The sequence below is a fragment of the Mugil cephalus genome, chromosome 6, assembly GCF_022458985.1.
Source record: "Mugil cephalus isolate CIBA_MC_2020 chromosome 6, CIBA_Mcephalus_1.1, whole genome shotgun sequence".
Lineage (NCBI taxonomy): Eukaryota > Metazoa > Chordata > Actinopteri > Mugiliformes > Mugilidae > Mugil > Mugil cephalus.
In genome coordinates this window covers 27,919,549-27,937,678 of record NC_061775.1, presented here as the reverse complement: position 1 = coordinate 27,937,678, position 18,130 = coordinate 27,919,549, and the positions used below count along the sequence as shown (strand labels likewise).

General features: G+C 44.8%; 1 protein-coding gene across 7 annotated transcripts in view; it reads left to right on the top strand.

Moving 5' to 3' along the window:
- Positions 1 to 18,130, top strand: part of LOC125009153 (phosphodiesterase 4D interacting protein) — a 101,527-nt gene that overhangs the window by 51,869 nt on the left and 31,528 nt on the right. For 2 of the 7 annotated variants that reach the window (XM_047586853.1, XM_047586852.1), the window contains exons 5-19: positions 693 to 769; positions 3,395 to 3,518; positions 3,608 to 3,765; positions 4,459 to 4,573; positions 5,361 to 5,396; positions 15,067 to 15,204; positions 15,300 to 15,419; positions 15,515 to 15,607; positions 15,696 to 15,905; positions 16,005 to 16,163; positions 16,276 to 16,371; positions 17,012 to 17,149; positions 17,274 to 17,453; positions 17,569 to 17,763; positions 17,855 to 18,103. In XM_047586853.1, the coding sequence (XP_047442809.1) occupies positions 693 to 769; positions 3,395 to 3,518; positions 3,608 to 3,765; positions 4,459 to 4,573; positions 5,361 to 5,396; positions 15,067 to 15,204; positions 15,300 to 15,419; positions 15,515 to 15,607; positions 15,696 to 15,905; positions 16,005 to 16,163; positions 16,276 to 16,371; positions 17,012 to 17,149; positions 17,274 to 17,453; positions 17,569 to 17,763; positions 17,855 to 18,103 (2,088 nt within the window). Of the gene's footprint in view, positions 1 to 692; positions 770 to 3,394; positions 3,519 to 3,607; positions 3,766 to 4,458; positions 4,574 to 5,360; positions 5,397 to 10,572; positions 12,927 to 15,066; positions 15,205 to 15,299; positions 15,420 to 15,514; positions 15,608 to 15,695; positions 15,906 to 16,004; positions 16,164 to 16,275; positions 16,372 to 17,011; positions 17,150 to 17,273; positions 17,454 to 17,568; positions 17,764 to 17,854; positions 18,104 to 18,130 lie in introns of those variants that run through there. The other 5 variants (XM_047586851.1, XM_047586850.1, XM_047586847.1 and 2 more) reach the window with 4 other exon arrangements.

Here is an 18,130-nt window from a genome sequence, read left to right as displayed (position 1 = left end):
GGGGGGGGGGGCTCTTTGAGTGTCGGGGGGCAAAGCTGCAGCAGGTGTTCAAATCCCTGATGAACTATTTATAGAGCAGTCGGCTCCCAGAGATACGGGTCAGCACGTGAGACCAGAACCTCATCTGAGAACGGTTTCTCTGCTCATGGACGCAGGAGAACTGAGACATGTTGGTTTCAAATAACAAAATATACGTTTACATGTGTTTTTATTCTACAGTGGGATCAGTCATGGAGTCAGATATTACTTCAGACTCTCTTTAAATCACATCTAAAATCTGCTTTACGCCTTATTTAAAGACGAATGAACTGATTGGGTCCTGACCCGTAGAATCCACTTGGTTCATGCAGATATTCTGAACTAAAGGTTAAGTTTTATAAATGCAGATTTATTTCCACAGGAAACAATAAACAACATGACTCAATTCTGAATTTCTCCTTAATTAATGCATTAATTAGCCACATTAGGGCTTTCATTGTGTTTTTACACCTTAGTTTTTGATTAATCTGTTGAAACAGCCGAAGTTTCTGCAGGAGCATCGAGGTTCTGAGTGAAAATATGACTTTTTACATGTCGTTCCTTTGATAAAAATTAGCAGATATTTCCTTTCTATGCATAAGTTTTATTTCTCTAATCTGCTGTGGTTTTAAGTTTAAACGTTTCTCTCGTCTTCTCTGGAACGTTTCCTGCAGAACATTGAGCTGAAGGTCGAAGTTGAGAGTCTGAAGAAGGAGCTGGAGGAGAAGCAGCAGCTTTTGGACGAAGCCCTGTGAGTATCTGACGTCTTTATTTCTCCTCACGGCTACGACCAGACACTGAACGTCTCCCGGTTAAAAAACACTCAGCTACGAAATGTCCAGACGCTGATGCTGCACCGAGAACCACAACAACACCCACTTTCATCACGAGTTTGGTTATTTCCCATAAGCCCCTGAACCCTGAGGACACACGCGAGCCTGTAGCTTCTCCTCGCTATCACAACACCAGCTAAGCTCTGAGGAATGTCACGGACCGACTCGGCCCTGGAACAACTTCAACAGCATGAAGTGGGACTGAGGACGGGGAGGACGGGGAGGACGGGGAGGACGGGGAGGACGGGGGAGGACGGGGGAGGAGGGGAGGAGGATCCTGCTGAGGGTTTGTTTTGAAAGGAGGGGGGGCGTGGATAGTGTGGCACTGGGGCATGTAAAGGGCAGAGAGCTGCTGGTTGTGTTGTGTTGCTGAGTCGGGAACTATGTGAACTCCAGCACCTGTCGATGAGACCAGCTGCTCGTCTCCGTCTCCGTCTCCGTCTCTCGGTGGATCAGTTTCCTGCAGCTTCTCTTTGCTGTCACACAAATCAACAAACAACAACGACGATAAACAACAAGTCCACAAACCTCAGACGACACTGGTTCATAGTTTGACAGATGCAGAGTCACAGCAGCTCTGAAGACAACACAGAAGTTTGAGGGAGAATTTTAAACGATATCAAGGTTTAAAGTTCTGCAGAATTAAGGGGCGTGGCTACTTTGACTGACAGGTGGGTGCTATCTGTGTTGGATTAGCTGGGAGTTAGTTGGAGCCAACATGGACGCCACACCGATCTTAGCATTTAGCATAAAGCAGAATGTAATATTGTAGTGTGGATAAAGGCCACTTAGGCTCCGCCCCTTTCACTATTTATGAATTAACTGGAGAACCAAGATGGCGACGGCCAGAGACGTCACACTGAGCTTCAGAACTACATCCATATTTATCCTCAGCAAAAAGTAGAAGTTTATTTTATGAAGTATTCTCGAGTACAAGTAGAGGAGCTAACGACCATGTACTTGTAGTCTACTAGAAAACTGGAACATTTTTAAGTTTATAAAAGTAAACTTTTAAGTACACAACAAGTACTCATCTATATACTGCTAGTTTATTAGATATATACTTCTAGTCTACGTTTTAGTTTATTGAAATATACTGTAAGTATAATTTTATGAACTTAAAATGAATAAAAGTCAAGTCAAGAAAGAAGTAAAAAGTATATTAAACAAATAGAAACTTTAAAATTAAAGTAGTATTAATGTATTTAGTCTTTTCTTTATGCTTTTTCAGTAAAAGCTGAGTAAACTTCACTAAACTATTCTTAAGTATATAAAACATAGTATATAAAATGTAAACTTCAAGTAAACTGCCTCAGTTTTAGTATAAAACAAGTATACTTAAAGTACACATAGCTTTTTGCTGAGGAAATCTGTGACAGCAACACAAGGTTTAAAGGCAAATAACTGGAACAAACGTGATCATGGTTCATTCCTCCAGTAATTAAGGCCACACAGAGGAGATGTCCTCCTAATGAATGCAGTACATATATCCAGGCCACTCACGAGTCACACGTGGAGACAAATAACTGGAACAAACGTAATTATTATTCATTCTTTTGACAAACTGAATTAAATGGACACTTAGAGTCTTTCTTTCCAGCAGAAAAAGGGACATAATTTTATTATTTTTAATTATCATGATTTTTTTGACAAACTTCCATGTAATAATATTTAGCAGCAATAAGACGGTTCAGTTACAAAATACTTTTGTAAAACTTGGAGAGCTGCACTGTGAGCTTAATGTCTGTTAGCTCGCAGCAAATATTAGCAGGCTAGCAGCTAATATTCACATGCTAGCAGCAAATATTAGCATGCTAGCAGCAAATATTAGCATGCTAGCACACTGAGCGTGAACCTGTCTGGTGAAGGAACGAGCTGCAGTGTTGTTGAGCTGGTTATTTTTCTCAGGAGCTGCTGAAAGTTGAGTTTAAACGAGGAGAGGGATCCGACATTTATCAGGTGGACGTGAAAAAAAATGAAATGCCGCTAAAAAAAAAAAAAGAAAGAAATCAAGCTCATTTATTTGACCAATGATTCTCCTGACAGATGGATGTGGGAACGACACCATTTGTGCTGAGTTTAATCAGCTCGGTCCAAATAATGAAGAACAGGGCGACAGAGTAGAAGTTGCCCTGCTGCTTCATAAATAAACTCTGTGGCTCACGGTTTATCGCTGGAGCTATTAACAGACGTGACAGATGTGAGGAGGAAACGCTGAGCCTGACCCAGACCCACTTCACCACCACAATCTCTGCCTCGTCCTTCACAGGAGGTCAGCGCACACGTCCCCCCGATTCAAACGTCTAAATTCACTCTTTACTTCATCTGGTTACGTGCAATGAATTATAAAAGAAAGATTTATTTATTGATTTATGATTCAAACGTCTCCTCGTGCAAATGAACTCTGATCTCGGGTGAATAAATCATGAGTCAGAGGAGGAAATCATTCATCCGGCTGCACACATGCATCATTCACAGGTTTCAGGTTCTCTTTAATCAAAGCGTCTAAACCTCTGGACCGTGTTTTAAACTTCTGCTTTCAGATCAACAGCCGAGAGTCTGTCCAACCAGAATGAGGCGGAGCTGCAGCGTCGCCTGGCGGAGCGGCAGCAGGAAATCTGCCACATGCAGGAACTTCTGGAGACCAAAGTTCAGCTGCTACAAGAGGTGCAGACTCACGCAGGAACAAATCTAAAACACCACCAGCAGAAGGAGGCGTGTGAACCCAGATTATTGTGTGTGTGTTGTGTGTCCAGGAGGCCGAGCTGGCCCGAGACGAGGCCCAACGCATGGCCTCGCTGGCCGACTCCGAGGCCCAGCGCTGCCTGGCCCTGGAGAGGCAGCGGGTGGAGAGGATGGAGGAGAGGATGGAGGAGAGGATGGAGCAGAGCGGAGGACTGAGCGACAAAGACAGGTGACTCTATGGGCTCAGATCTACACAAAGCTTCACAATAAGACACAGTTCCTCATAAACGCCTTCAGAATAAAATCCGGTGTGTCTGTTTTATTGACTGTATTTGGTTAAAGCTTTGGTCAGAGGGCGACACTGTTACTAAACTACTGTTAATAAGAATATTCTTCTTTCATGTATCGTCTTTACACATCCAGCTCTGAGTCATTTGTTATTATTATTATAATATTATTATCACACTGCAACAATAATAATACATAAAAAGATAAAGATACACATTTAAAAAAAAAGATAGGTCATAATTCATACGCAACAACTTACTTAATAACTATGAATAAGGGATAATTAGGAGCTTACATGGGGGAAATTCTTAATTAAGGGTCTAGTAAGGGTAGAATAAGGTATTAATTGGTGACTTATAATGACTAACAAATGGCTGATATGCTACTAATTTACCTGTTACTAAGCAGCTAATTAATGTTGAATATGTGTGTCTTAATGTAAAGTGTTACAAACCATATATTATTTTATTTTATGTAGTGTTTAATTTGATATAATTATATTATAATTGTTATTTTGTATGATATTTTATTTTAGTGTTTAATTTATTTATATTTTTCTATTTCACTCCATTTAATTTGACTTTATTTAGTTTCTTATATATATATTATGTCATATCACGTTTCCTTCTCTCAGGCTGATCGAACAGTTGACGCAGCAGAAACATTTTCTGGGTCTTCGGGTCGAAGAGCTCGAGGTCACAGTTCAGAACCTCTCCTCCTCTCTGAAGAACCCAAGACCAGAAGCTGAGGTATGTGGACCCCCCCACCCCCCCAGTCCCCTCCAGTATTAATAAACCTCAGTCCCAGCAAATGATGCTCAGGCCCCTAAATAACCTCTCGAGTGCAGATTCACACATGTAAATAACTAAAAATTGCACTAATAAGGAATAAATTAATGCATAGTTTAATATCTTTTAATCTTTTAAAATATTCCATTGTGGCAGGAATAAAGCAGATTTTTTTACTGTAATATTTTGAGTCGGCCATATTGGAAATAGTTTCCAAAAGCTACTGGCTGCAGAGCCGGGATAAATCCACCAGGGGGCAGACGTCTCAGATTAGTCACATCAGTCATATTCATTCATTACTGATGATGCCTTAACAAGTTTATCAGACATGTGGCTTTGACTAAGCAGCAGAATATTGAATGTTTTCAGTTTATCTTTCATTTAAAGACTCATCACTCCCCCGTCCTCCCCCCGTCCTCCCCCCGTCCTCCCCCGTCCTCCCCCGTCCTCCCCCGTGTCCCGTGGCTCTATAATAAGTGTTCTGGCTCAAACCCCAGACAGGTTTTTATAGATCTACATGTGGGTCAGTGGAACTTTGGCGAAGGAGCGTGAGATAAAAACACAACCTGTACATGACATGAACCAGCGCTGGTGTCAAAATAAAGGTCTGGGGTTTAGTCTGGGAGCCGCCGGGGGGGGGGGGGGGGGGGGGTTCTCAGTGCATCTTTATTTATTATTATGATGATCTCAGTTTACATCCTGTCGGAGGCAGAGAAGATCATTCTTGATGTTTCTTCTTTCTCCACAGAGTCGGGATGATCACAAAGTCCACGCACAGATGCAGGTAAGAAGAATTTACTTTTGTTTTATGTCTAAGAAACGAGCTGAAACCAGAGATACTGGACCTGAAGACGTTTCATCCAAGTCTTCAGCTCTAAGTTTGATTAGGAACAAACCAAAAGGCTGGAGTCTGTTAATGAGCAGATCCTCACCTGTGGTTGGAGGAAATCTCAGGTTCAGGTTCAGGTTTATTTCTACCTGGAGGTAAAGTGTCGACACATGAACCAGTGAGTAACTAAACAAGTAAATAATACAACAGTAAAAACTAGGAAGGAGCTGCAATCTTTAATAAAAACAAATAAAATAATTAAATACAATTAAAAAATTTAATTTTTTTTGCCTTGCTGAGTGACTGGCTTGTGCAGTATGTGGATTATATTATTATTATTATTATTAATAATAATAATAATAATAATAATAATAATAATAGCAGCTCTGGAACAAAACAGCTTTAAAACGTCTGGTTTTGCATGTTTTTGGGACTAGAAACATTTTCTCTGAGAGGAGAGAAAGGTGAGAAAGACGTTTAGTTTTGATCCCGTCTCAAATGGGTTAAAATATAACTGGGGGACTTTTTGATCATAGTTATTTTATCATAGTTGGTCACATTGTGTCTGTTTTCAGGCCTGAAATCAACATGGCCTAGAACCAGTCACCACACAGTGTTTTTATGGAAAGATTCTTCCAAATATTATATGTACGACTGAGTAAATATATTGTAGTAACACAGTTGACATGTGATAAATCCACACTAATTTATATTAAGTCACTAAGAAAGAGGAGGAACAAACGTTGGAGCATCACGTGATTTAATTCACTTCCTTAAGATGTGCTTTTTTACGGGGGAAACAGATACAATTAAATAAACTCATTTTATTGTTGTTTATCTAATTAGAAGGTGGTTGTTATTTATTTAGTGATATTCTAGTGATATATAGTCATTTTTTATTAATAAGTGACTGTTTCCATAATAAATCTCATAAGGAACGTAAAAAACATTTATTTTGAATAAAAATGTATATAAGATCCATCCCATACATGTTAATTAACCTCCCTAAACCCACCACCAGCGAAGGTCTGAGAACTGAAACCTGGAGGAAACGTCTTCAAGAACCTTTTTGTTTCTGGGATGAATCATGATCCACTCGTGTTTAATCTGGTAAATTTAAACTCACTGGATCCAAACTGATCTGTGGGATAACGTTGCAGCGCCACCTAGTGTCGCCTGATCCACTCTGCACAGTATTAGTGACACTTTCTGCATCTTTTCCTCACAGCTTTAGTTATTTTGCAGGTAAAGTTTTACATTTAAATGCATTCTATTAATTTTAAATTGGAGCAGATCATTAACAAAGACTTGTTTTACTTTGAAATTTAAAGTCACTGTGTGTTTCTTACTTTTTATTTTTCCTTATTTTCCTGCTGATTTCCTCTTTTTTTTTTAAACACTGCAAAACAATGAAAACTCACCTCATGTTCTTACATGAGACATAGAATTAATGAAGAATATACACAAAAACTATAAAAGACAGTGTCAAGTTTGAAAGAATGTACAAAATATACTAGAATATAACAGCACTGTGATAGTCAGTATGTACATTATGGGCAGCGAATTAATGAAATGCTAAAAAATTAGAACATAATATAATATAACTGCTGAGATAGTAAATGTGGAGAGTGAGGACGTTGGTGCAAAACAAACTGCTTCCTTTCTTCTTTTCTAACATTTTCAAACTTAAGTGCATCTTTTTCATAATTTTTACGGCTTCAAGTTTATGAAAATGGATTTTAAAATGTAATTAATAGAATTTTTTTATCCGTTATTGATTGAAATTTTGTAATTCTCGTCACAGAAGAATAAAATAGGAACCATTTCATAGTCAGAGTGAGACTGTGGTAAATATTAAACACAAGAATTTCAAAGATATTCAGGTGGTTTCATTGGTTGTTGAGGGACTCGACAGTTTTGATGGAGCTGTAGCGCCTCCTAGAGGACGGGAGGTCAAACTAAAAGCTCAGACTGTGTGTTTGTGTATTTTCCAGCCTGAAACAGACTTTAAATCTTTTATTCCACTATTTCTCTTTTCCATCACATGCACCGTTGCCTCAGAGGTTCAGACTCTTTGCAGCTGCAGCCACATGGATGCACTCGGTGATTCGACCCGTCGGCTTTGACCGTCGCTGTCCTCACGTACCCTCTGCTTCCGTTGCTTTTTCCAGTTTTAGCCTCAGAGAATCATCTCACTGCAGCAGAGTCTAATTTAGCCTCGGGTTTCCTCCCTGACGCCAGCTCTGATTGCAGAGTCTGACCCGGGGAAGGATGATTAAACTGTGGCGTGAATCCGTTGTTGAAGCGTCCCCGCAGACACCTCAGCGTTCACTCTGCGCCGTCACACTCCTGCTATTTCTGCCACTCTGAGACTAATGGATTGCGGCGGGCGTCGCCTGTCGGCAGCGTTTGGCACTTGTCTCTGATTAGGATTAATTGATTTTTGATTGCGTGACTCATTCCGGCCGATCGGGTGTGCGGTGCCGGTGTCTCCGGGGGCCATTTTGCAGGGTGACAAACGCACACGGAGCCGAGGCCAAATCGCACGAGGGAGCAGTTGAATCAACAACTCATCTTGAGCTGATGTGATCGTGAAAGACGGATGGAAATTCATGTATCTGTGAGTGGGTGAGAGGAAAGGTCCGAGAAGTGAGGTCAGACTTTTAAGAGCTTGATTAAAGCGTCATGTGACTCATTGGTTGACACTAATTCCAGAGAAATGAGAGCGACCCCCCCCTCCCCTTGGTCCTCCCCCTCGGTCCTCCCCCCTCCCCCTCTCTCTGGGTATGTGTGACATGCATGTGAAAGGCCCCTGGGAAACACATGAACTCATTCCACACTGACAATGTGGAGACTTTAATGAAGCTAAAACACACAGACGGCTTTTAGCAGTTCAACCACACACAGAGACGCTCAGAGGTTTTCACTGAAAGTAGATACAAAGACACTACTTATTATTAATATTACACTACTTGTGTATTTGTTGCATAGAAATATATGAAGCTGTGACTTCTAACTAAATGTTTCTGGTAATTTCCCGTTTGATCCCGTTTCTTCAGTTGTTGGTGGTTTAGTTTCTACTGGATGAAGATCAGGACTTTGATTTGTTCCTAAACATTCATCTGGTTCTTCTGTGAGATTAAAGCTGGTGTTGCCTCGTATGGTAAAACTGCATGTTTCAGATCTTGTCTGGTGCCTCCAGGTGTTGGTGTGACCATCACCTCGTTATTATTTTTTGTGCGGTAACCCTGGCCTTGTGATTGGCTCAGCAGTGACGGGGGCGGGGCCTACTGTGTACAGGAAGCTTAGATTGACAGGTCTAATGTTTGAGACAGATCCTGTGTCACTGAATGAGTGAAGTTTATTTTTTTAAAATTTATTCCTTTACTAAAATATGTTGGAGTCACGTATATATATATATATATATATATATATGTATATATCATCTGTATATAAAACGTCTAATCAATCAAAGCAGCTAAATCCTGGAACAGTCTAATCTTGAGCAGCGACCTCTAATGTTGTGGTGGCCTGAGGTGGAGTTTGTAGGTTTTTCTTTCTAGATATTTGATCTGAGCTTGTTCTTGTTCTTGTTCTGTGACTGTGACCTTTAGTGTTTTAGGGAAGTTGGTCCAGTGATGTTGGTGTTAGTAGCTGGGTGAAGGCGCTAACGTGGTGTCGCTGTGATTGTTGTGGGCGTGTCTTTTGTTTGTTGATAGGTCGCTTGGATTTATTAAATTTGTAAATGTCCGTGTTGAGGGGGCGGTGTTACGTCCCTCTACACTGAGTGAAAGTTTGTTTGGTGTGTGCTTAATGTTTCACCTTGTTTTCTTTCCATCTTTGCTTCATGTTGCCTCTCGATCCAGGTCTTAATACCGTTCTTCTGGAGAACCACTGATGTTCTTCATGCTGCATGACCCCGTTTCTCTTCACATTCAGCTCATGGGCAGCGCTAAGTCAGCTTCTCGTGTAGAAATCGATGAAAACAAAGCGTTTCTTAACTGTCCCATGATGAACAGGCGCAACAGATAAAGACAGACATGATCCTAACTCTAAAGTAAATACTAACTAAAGACTGTAAATGTGCAGAAGTCAGTCAGTAACAGCAGCAGTTGGTAGAATTCACAATTCATTCCTAAGATGCAGCAGAACAGGCCCAAACCAGGACATTAGCACCCCCATGTGTCGTGGAGGGATGAGGTTCTGATGCTGGAATGCAGTGTTGGTTCATCTCCTCGTCTTTTTTATTGATTTTCACATTAGAACAACTCATCATCTGTTTGCAGCATGTGTTGAGGGTCAGTTGTCGTCTGGTTCCTCTCCCACTATGATGGAGTGATGTTTGTTGGTGGACCACTCCTGTGGAGGGGAACAGTCGTCTTCAATCTGTCTGACTCTCTGTGGATTATTTGTGGCTTCCAGACTCTTTAGAGATGGTTGTGGAACCTTTTCCAGCCTGATGAGCAACAACAACTCTTTCTCTGAGCTCCTCACAAAGCTCCTTTGATCTGTTGTCATCACACACTTCAACACAAACTCCATTATTATTATTCTTTTTTTTATTTCAATCAGATCTTTTCTGAACGGAAACGATTAATTTAGGTTCAGTGAGGTTTGTTTTTCTTGTCTTTAAATAGAGACAGTCAGGATATTGAAGTGACTCACCCCCACCCCCCCTTGTTTCCTGTAAATGGTTCAGTCCAGGCAGCAGCAAGAGGTCCCACTCCTACACAGATATCAGGGACGGAACAAAAGATAAACAGACATTCTACAACATCACTGTTTTAAAATGAATATTCTCCTCCTCCGTTTCTAATCATTACTAACTAGTTTAATGAGAAGTAGAGAAACACACAAAAAGAACAGAAGCAGTGATTATTTTCGTCCATTTTTTTAATCTTTGTAAATAGTTTTCAATTAAATATCGAGATAATTAGTAATAATTAGTGAGGACACGTGACATATGTAGTAAATTAAGTTATTATAACCAGAGGCAAGAATATATCAGGTCAGTCAGTCGATTCGATTCGTTTGGTAGTAAAATGTATTTTTCCTCAGAAATAAATAAATATAATACAGAAAATATAATTTTAAAAATAAATATATGAACTTTATTTATGCTTTAATTTATGCATGATCATAAACTGAATCTACATATTTAGGTCCTAAACAAAACTTTACAATTAAAAATAATTATAATAATATAATATTTATTGCCACTGCTGTTGAGAATTCAAATAAAAAATTCTATACAGTAATAAGAATAGCAATAAATAATAAGAATAGCAATAAGTCTAGTTTTTTCCTTGGGTTCGGTGGACTTCTGCAGACGGGACTATTTCCTGGAGCGGAGTGAGACCTCCTCACTGCTCACACACGATCCTGGTTTTCTGTCATCGTTGTGTCATTGTGAAAGTGTGAAAGCGGCTGGAAGCCTGTCAGCCTCCCCTCCATCCTCCCTCCATCCTCCCTCCATCCTCCCTCCTCCCTCCGCCCTGGAAGCCGCTGCCGGTGCTCGAGGAGCCGGACGGATCCGCGGACCGGAGCCGGTGAAAATCCCGAACATCCGAACCATCGACGAGGAAAAACTCCGCTCTCATTTTTCCGCGTTCGTGTCGTTTTGCTGCAGCCAAGAGATGCTGTCATGTGAAGAGACGTCACCGGTTTGAAGAAAAAAAGGAAAGAAAACAGCGGAGAAACGAAAAGGATTTAGAGGAGGGAGTGAAAGGACACGTCTGCTCTTCACAAACCAGAGGAAGTGGAACCGAGAGCCAGGCGGGACGGATCCACTCCACATCCGCTCTGTGGGGAAATCTCGTGTCGTGTCATCGTGATGCTGCAGCAGCTTCATCGTCTCCATCTTCACTTTCATTTCCTCTGACCGCAACGCAACAGACTCAGGAAACCTGCTCCTTCTCTGCTGTAAAGGACTTTCTTTAGGATCCTGGAGCGGCTGCTTCATGCTTTTAAAAGCGCCTCAGTTTCTCCACAGTTTCTCCGCACAATTTTACAAATACTTGAATGTAAAAGTTAAAGTGAAGCTGATTTGAGACTTTTTAAATCAGAGCCTTTGACCCAGACGTCTAGAAAACCTGGTCTCTGCTCAAAGAAAGATCCTCTAGGTCGATTTGTTTCGTGCATTAAAAGATCTTCAGCCCATCGTTTTTCTCCAATGCACCAGAAAATTTAGCAGAAGGTGAAGAAAACTTTGGGAAGTTTGCACAAAGCTCCACCCAGCAGTTCTCAAGAAGCCGCCTTCTCCACATCATCTGCGGCCGCGTCGTGATGCTGGACGTGGTGAAGATGAAGGAGGCCTGTAGGATCTGCGCCCGCGAGCTGTGTGGGAACCAGCGCCGGTGGATCTTCCACCCGGCGGCGAAGCTCAACCTGCAGGTGCTGCTGTCCCACGCTCTGGGCCGCGAGCTGAGCCGCGACGGCCGCGGCGAGTTCGCCTGCTCCAAGTGCACCTTCATGCTGGACCGCATGTACCGCTTCGACACGGTGATCGCCCGGGTGGAGGCCCTGTCCCTGGAGCGCCTCCACAAGCTGCTGCTGGAGAAGGAGCGTCTGAGGCAGTGCATCGGGGGCCTGTACCGGAAGAACAACGCCGAGGACTGCAGCCTGGCGCTGCCCGGCCCCGCCGTCGCGTCCGAGGACTCTCCTGTGGTGGATCTGTCTCTGCTGCAGGATGTCAGGTACTCGGACATGATCCAGGACGACCTGGCTTACTCCGTGTACGAGTCCTGGGCCGATAAGGACGACCCGGCCTCGGAGCAGCCCTCCCACCACCACCACCACCACCACCACCACCACCAGTGCACAGCAGCAGACTCCCTGTCGGGCCAGAAGCCGAGGCGGTGCAGGGGATGTGCAGCGCTCCGGGTGGCGGACTCGGACTATGAGGCGGTGTGTAAGGTGCCCAGGAGGATTGGGCGTCGGAGCACATCCTGTGGTCCATCCACCCGCTACTCCACAGCCACTCTGGTCATCGAGGACCCACCCAAACTCTCTGAGGCGTCCGAGGCCACAACCATCGAGTCTCCTTCAGCCGGGATGGAGGCCGATAAGACGGCGTTTGACCAGAGGAGTCCCAGCCCCACGTCGTCTGTGGAGTCTCTCAGCGCCGCGGTGCACGACGCCTGCCTTCCCGCAAACAGTAAAGAGAAGGAAAACACGGAGCAAGAAGAGGCTGCGGTGATGAGGGACGCTCCTAACGAGAGCGCCCTCTCTGGTCTGGAGGTGACGCTGAGCCTCCTGCGGGGTTGGGAGTACCGGCCCGTGAAGACTCGAAGGGGCAGCAAGCTCCCGGTTCTGGTCAAAGACCTGCCCGTCCCGCTGAGGTCGCCCTGTGGAGGGGCAGCAGACTGCGAGCTCTACCCCCACCAGAGCATCCCGGAGGTGGTGATCCTGGAGGCGGAGCTGGCGGAGATGGAGGAGCAGTGGCAGGACGAATACGTTCACTGTGGGCCGTTTCGCTTTCAGCAGGTAGAGCAGACGTCATGGACGACCTCTGACCTCAGCTGGTTCAGTTTAACGGGATCCAAACTAATTTCTCCTAATCTGTGGTGGAAATTAGATGTGGATCCCCTCCACTGGCTCGTCCCTCGTTAGCAGACTCTTGTAAGAATTGAGTCTGTCTACACCAGGTTAGAGAAGTGAAGGAGCTGTTTCACACGCTCAATGATCTTGTTGATCTTGCAGGATTTTCCAATGAGACGACTCGGGAAATGTCTTTTATGACTCGATATCAGATCTTCTTTCATTTAATTGGAAATTAGATTATTTTTTAAAACCCAGCCGTTGCATTTCTCAGTCTCTGCACCGATGTGATGAGTCTGTTACTCGTCGTACAGTGACATAAAAGATGTTTCCTTTTCCTTTATTGAATTGAGTCGATCACGACTCTGCAGCCGGAACGAGGTCACATCTCTGCGGCTCGTCTCCTTCGGCGCTGACGAAGCTCAACAAGCTCAACAAGCTCGCTGCCTTGATTAACCTTCCACGGGGGAGCATAAATACCCCTCTTCACCCGTATCCTAGCAACGCTCCCGTTGCCGTGGGAACGGTCTCTAAGCGCCGCAGCGGTTTCGGCCTCACGTGAAGGCTTCATAACTCTTATTCCCTTTCTTGGCTAAGGAGCGGAGTGAACGTGGTCCAGAAAATATTCAGCAGAACGTCAGGATGAAACAGATTTAACAACATTTAGTTCTCTCGTTCTGTCTTTGGTCTCCAAGGACGACCAGCAGCAGCCTCCGGTGGGAGGTTTCTCTCGTGACCATCGGTCAGAAAAGAAAAGTGTAGCGTCGTGTTAGTAAGATTCAGCTCTTTAAACCAACATCCAGGTTTTCTTCCTCAAAGCTCATCCTTCGTAAACCTTTCCCTAAATTAACCTCCTGAGACATGAGCTTTGCTTTCTATGCATTTTTAATTTCTCCAAGGTATTTGGGTTAATAATGAATTCCCAATGTCCTCAGTAGAGAAGTTATAGCTCGTTACTACTGACAGATTTTGTTACGTTTGCATGTCGTGTAAACTAGAAAAGTTAATACAGATGAATAAACAGGTTTCAACTGTTAAATTTGATGAGGTTCGACACATTTTTGCCCCTTTGTCACGTGATCGACTGCAGAATGAATCCGCTGAAACGCTCTTTATCAAGTTTTTACATCAACTAGTGTCTAGTTATGAGGATAAAAGTTTAAATGAATGAGAATAAGTTGTTAACGTCCCCATATGAGGACAGAGGGTCTCAGGAGGTTAATATCATTTTAGGTGCTACTGTCCTCACTCTGTTTAAAAGTAAAGACCGTCCACAGTCTGGGACGTTTCTACTTAAAGGCCTAAATTGGGTGAACTTGATTTGTGTAACTCTAGACTCCTAAAGCCTTTAAAGAGCAGCTTCCTTTAAGTTGGCTGCAGGTCTTTGCCATAAAACCAGCATTTAGTCGTCCACCAGGATTTCTTTTCACTCTAGTCCTAAATGGATCTTTCCCTAAATTTAATCTCAGATAAAACAGGAATTTTATTCTAAAACTGTAGGTAACTTAATGATCGCTTGAATCTATGACTTGAATTGTTGAAAGGCAACAAAAAAAATAAATAACAAAATACATAAATAAAGGTTTTAAATGTGAAATGTATATGACGGTATTTCCTTTCATTAAAATAGAATGAAGAAGAATCCCTGGTAAGACTGGAGGATTCAAAGGATGTGACTTAAATATTTAAATAACCTAAAAGTAAAACCAGTATTTATTACTCTTTAGGCCCTTGTTTTACTTAGTAGAAGTACTTAGTACTTAAAGCTGCTTCATGCTGCTCTTCATTTAAACCAAGTATCAGCTGTTTTTTTCCTCCTACATTTTGACCCAGATGCCGTAGAAACAGCTGTAAAATAAGAGGCTTCACACAGAGCTAATGATTTCTCCGAGAACAGGATGACGTCAATGAAAAAAACAAGGAAGTCAACAACACGCTGCCATGGCAACAAGGGAGGAAGTCATCATTTTCCACTTTAACTCAGTCGTCCTCAGAGCAGCCGCAGGGAAAAACATGCAGAGGAAACAGCAGAGGGTAAAAGTCCTTTCGTTCACACCTGAACCCGGTTCTTCTCCATCTGTTCCAGCGGCTGATTGACGAGCAGCAGGGTCGACTCGCTCAGTACGAAACCGCTGCAGGTCAGTGTGTCGGGGAGCTGGAGAAGGCCCAGGACCAGGTCCGGTCTCTGCAGACCAAGATCAGGGAGAGTGAGACCAGGAACCAGGTACTGACACGCTGCCTCCTCCTCCCCCGCCTCCTCCTCCTCCTCCTCCTCCAGGTACTTAATTAAAACCTGTTTTCTTGTCTTGCTTTCGTCAGAAGCTGCAGGAACGTCTCGGGGAGATGGAGCTGGAGCTTCGGTCGGCCAGAGAGGAGGCTCAGCAGCAGGAGAGAAACATCCAGAACATCAGTGACACCGTCAGCTCCAAGGAGGTGGAGGTAGAGGAGCGGTGGAGGGATGGAGGGATGGACGTGAGAGGAAGTGAAGGGTGGTTTTCAGGTTTCAGACCTGACCCGTGTCCATGTGTGTGCAGGTTGCAGAGCTCTACCAGGTGATCGAGGAGCAGAACAAGATGCTGCGTTCTCTCAAAGAGCTCACAAACCGCAACCAGCTGCAGCAGCTGCAGGTTCGTCCTCTGCACCGACCGTCAAAAACACAAAAAACAAAAAGTCCCTCTTCCGTCCCTCGTCTAACTGTCCCCTTCCCCCCCCCAGGTGTCCGGGGCGGAGGCGGTCCGAGGTCAGGGTGAGGTCCTGGCTCTGCAGGCCTCCTTGTTCCAGGCTCAGCTGGAGCTGCAGGCCGGCCAGCGGGCGCAGAGGCAGGCGGCCCGGACTCAGCAGGACATGACCCGGGCCCTGGAGAGGCTGGAGAAAGACCTGCAGGGGGCGCTGCAGCACAGGGGGGACACAGAGAGACACAACCAGGTGAGACAAAGAAGGACGAGGAGGAGGAGGAGGAGGTCGGTGCAGCTGTGATTTGGTTTGGACCCGTGTGTCCTGTTCCTGACTGCGATGTCCCTGCAGGAGCTGCAGCTCGCTCTGGAGAAGTCTCGATCAGCTCTGCAGGAGAGAGAGGAGCGGCTGAGACAGGCCGAGCAGGAGAGACAGGAGGAGAAGGAGGACAGAGAGAGGACCATCCGAGCCCTGGAGACGTCCCTGCAGACCAAAGAACAGCTGGTGGAGGTGGGACACACCAACTACAGCCACAAATATCTGCAGACCGTCAAAGCTGCAGTTCCTCTGACTGCCACTAGGTGCTGATGTTGCTAGTTTGACTTCCTGTCCACACACACAGAACTACTCTGAGCTGCTGGAGGATCCGAAGGAGACGAGAGACTCTCTGCTTCAGAAGCTTCGTCAGCGCATAACGGAGAGAGACCGAGCGCTGGAGGTGAATGATGCATGTATTTAAATGAACATTAACATTAAACTTAATGTGTCTTATTCCCGGCACATTCAAAGCAAAGGAAATACCCACAAAAACACATGGACACATAAATAACTGACTGAATTAAAATACACTTCAGTGTGATATGTATGAATTAGGGGTGTACAAACCATCCAGCATTTGTATTTGTATTTAAATAAAATTCAAAATAGGATTCAGGAAATGCATGTGTTAAAATAAATATTCTTTAATTATCCATTATAATAATTATGGATGTATCTGCAATAAAGGTATCTTTTTATAGGATGTTTGTCTTGTTCCTGAATACAAATAATTTTGCATCTATTTGTTCAAAATAATTATTTGTAAAAAAACAAACTTCCCAGTACCGTATTTGGGTTTGGCTCCGCCCCCTAATATGAATAAATGGCTCCACATCGAATTTTTTTAACATCAGCTGCCCATAACTTGAAAGATTTGTTTTCTGGCCCCAAACCAACAGAAAAATATCACAGTCTGATCAGAACTCTTCAATAGAAAAACTCTGGTCTAATATTTCGGCGTAAGAAGAAACTTTTTCCTTGTGTTGTAACCTGCACATTCTGATTAGATGCATGTGACACTTCCTTCATTTCTCGTGCAGCGAGCGGTCGATGAGAAGTTCCGCTGCGTCGAGGAGAAGGACGAGGAGAAGCGACGGCTGCAGCTGCTGCTCAGAGAGAAGGAGCGAGACCTGGAGAGGCAGCGCTGCGTCCTGGCCAACAACGAGGAGACCATCGCTGTGAGACAGAGCGCCACCTGCTGTCCTCCTCCTGCTGTCCTCCTGCTGTCCTCCTGCTGTCCTCCTGCTGTCCTCCTGTCTGCGCCGTGACGGCCGCTCTGACCTCTTCTTCTTCTTGCTTCAGAGTCTGGAGGTGCTGGTCCGAGGGAAGAGTCTGGAGCTGCAGCAGGTGTGCGACGCCTGGAGGAGCGTCCAGCGCCAGCGGCAGGATGGAGAGGACACGCAGAGCCGCGTCCTGAGGGAGAGGGACGCCATCATCGAGCAGCTGCAGGGGGCGCTGCAGGCCCGCACGCAGGAGGCTCAGGTAGAGGGTTTACAAAGACGGGTTCCTACTCAAGAATGGAAAAACGATTTTCTAAAACGATTTGTAACCGTCTCATGATGCGTCGTAAATAACTGAGACGTCCTCTCTGCTGCAGGACCTCCGCTCCTCCCTGCTCGCTCAGGTCCACTCTGCTCCCGCCGACGTCCTGGAGGAGCTGAAGCTCCGCCTCCAGCTTAAGGACCGCCTCTTCCAGGAAGTGCTGGCGGACCGCACCCATCAGGCCCGGGAGCACCAGGACCAGGTCCAGGATCTGCTCAGAACCATCGGTGCCAGGGACCAGTACATCCAGGTAGAGCAGAGGCGGAGCTGAGTGTGTGACACACGTATTAAACGTGATAAAATAATAAAAAATAAAAACCCAAACGTCTCCGTCCCTCCAGGACTCTGCCAGCCGGCTCGGTGAGGTCATGGCCGAGCAGACGTCCAGGCTCCAGGAGCTCCGGAGGCAGCTCAGCTCGGGTTTCGGAGCCGCCTCGGGCCCAGACGTGGCGGCGGAGGTCCGGGAGGTGCAGGAGGAGCTCCGTGTCGCTCTGAGGAGGGAGAAGGAGAACCAGGAGCTGAGCAGGAGTCAGGCTGCAAGGCTGGACTCCCTCAGCAGGAGTCTGGACGTGAAGGAGGAGATCATCAGGGTCAGTGAGAGACAGAGACAGAGACGG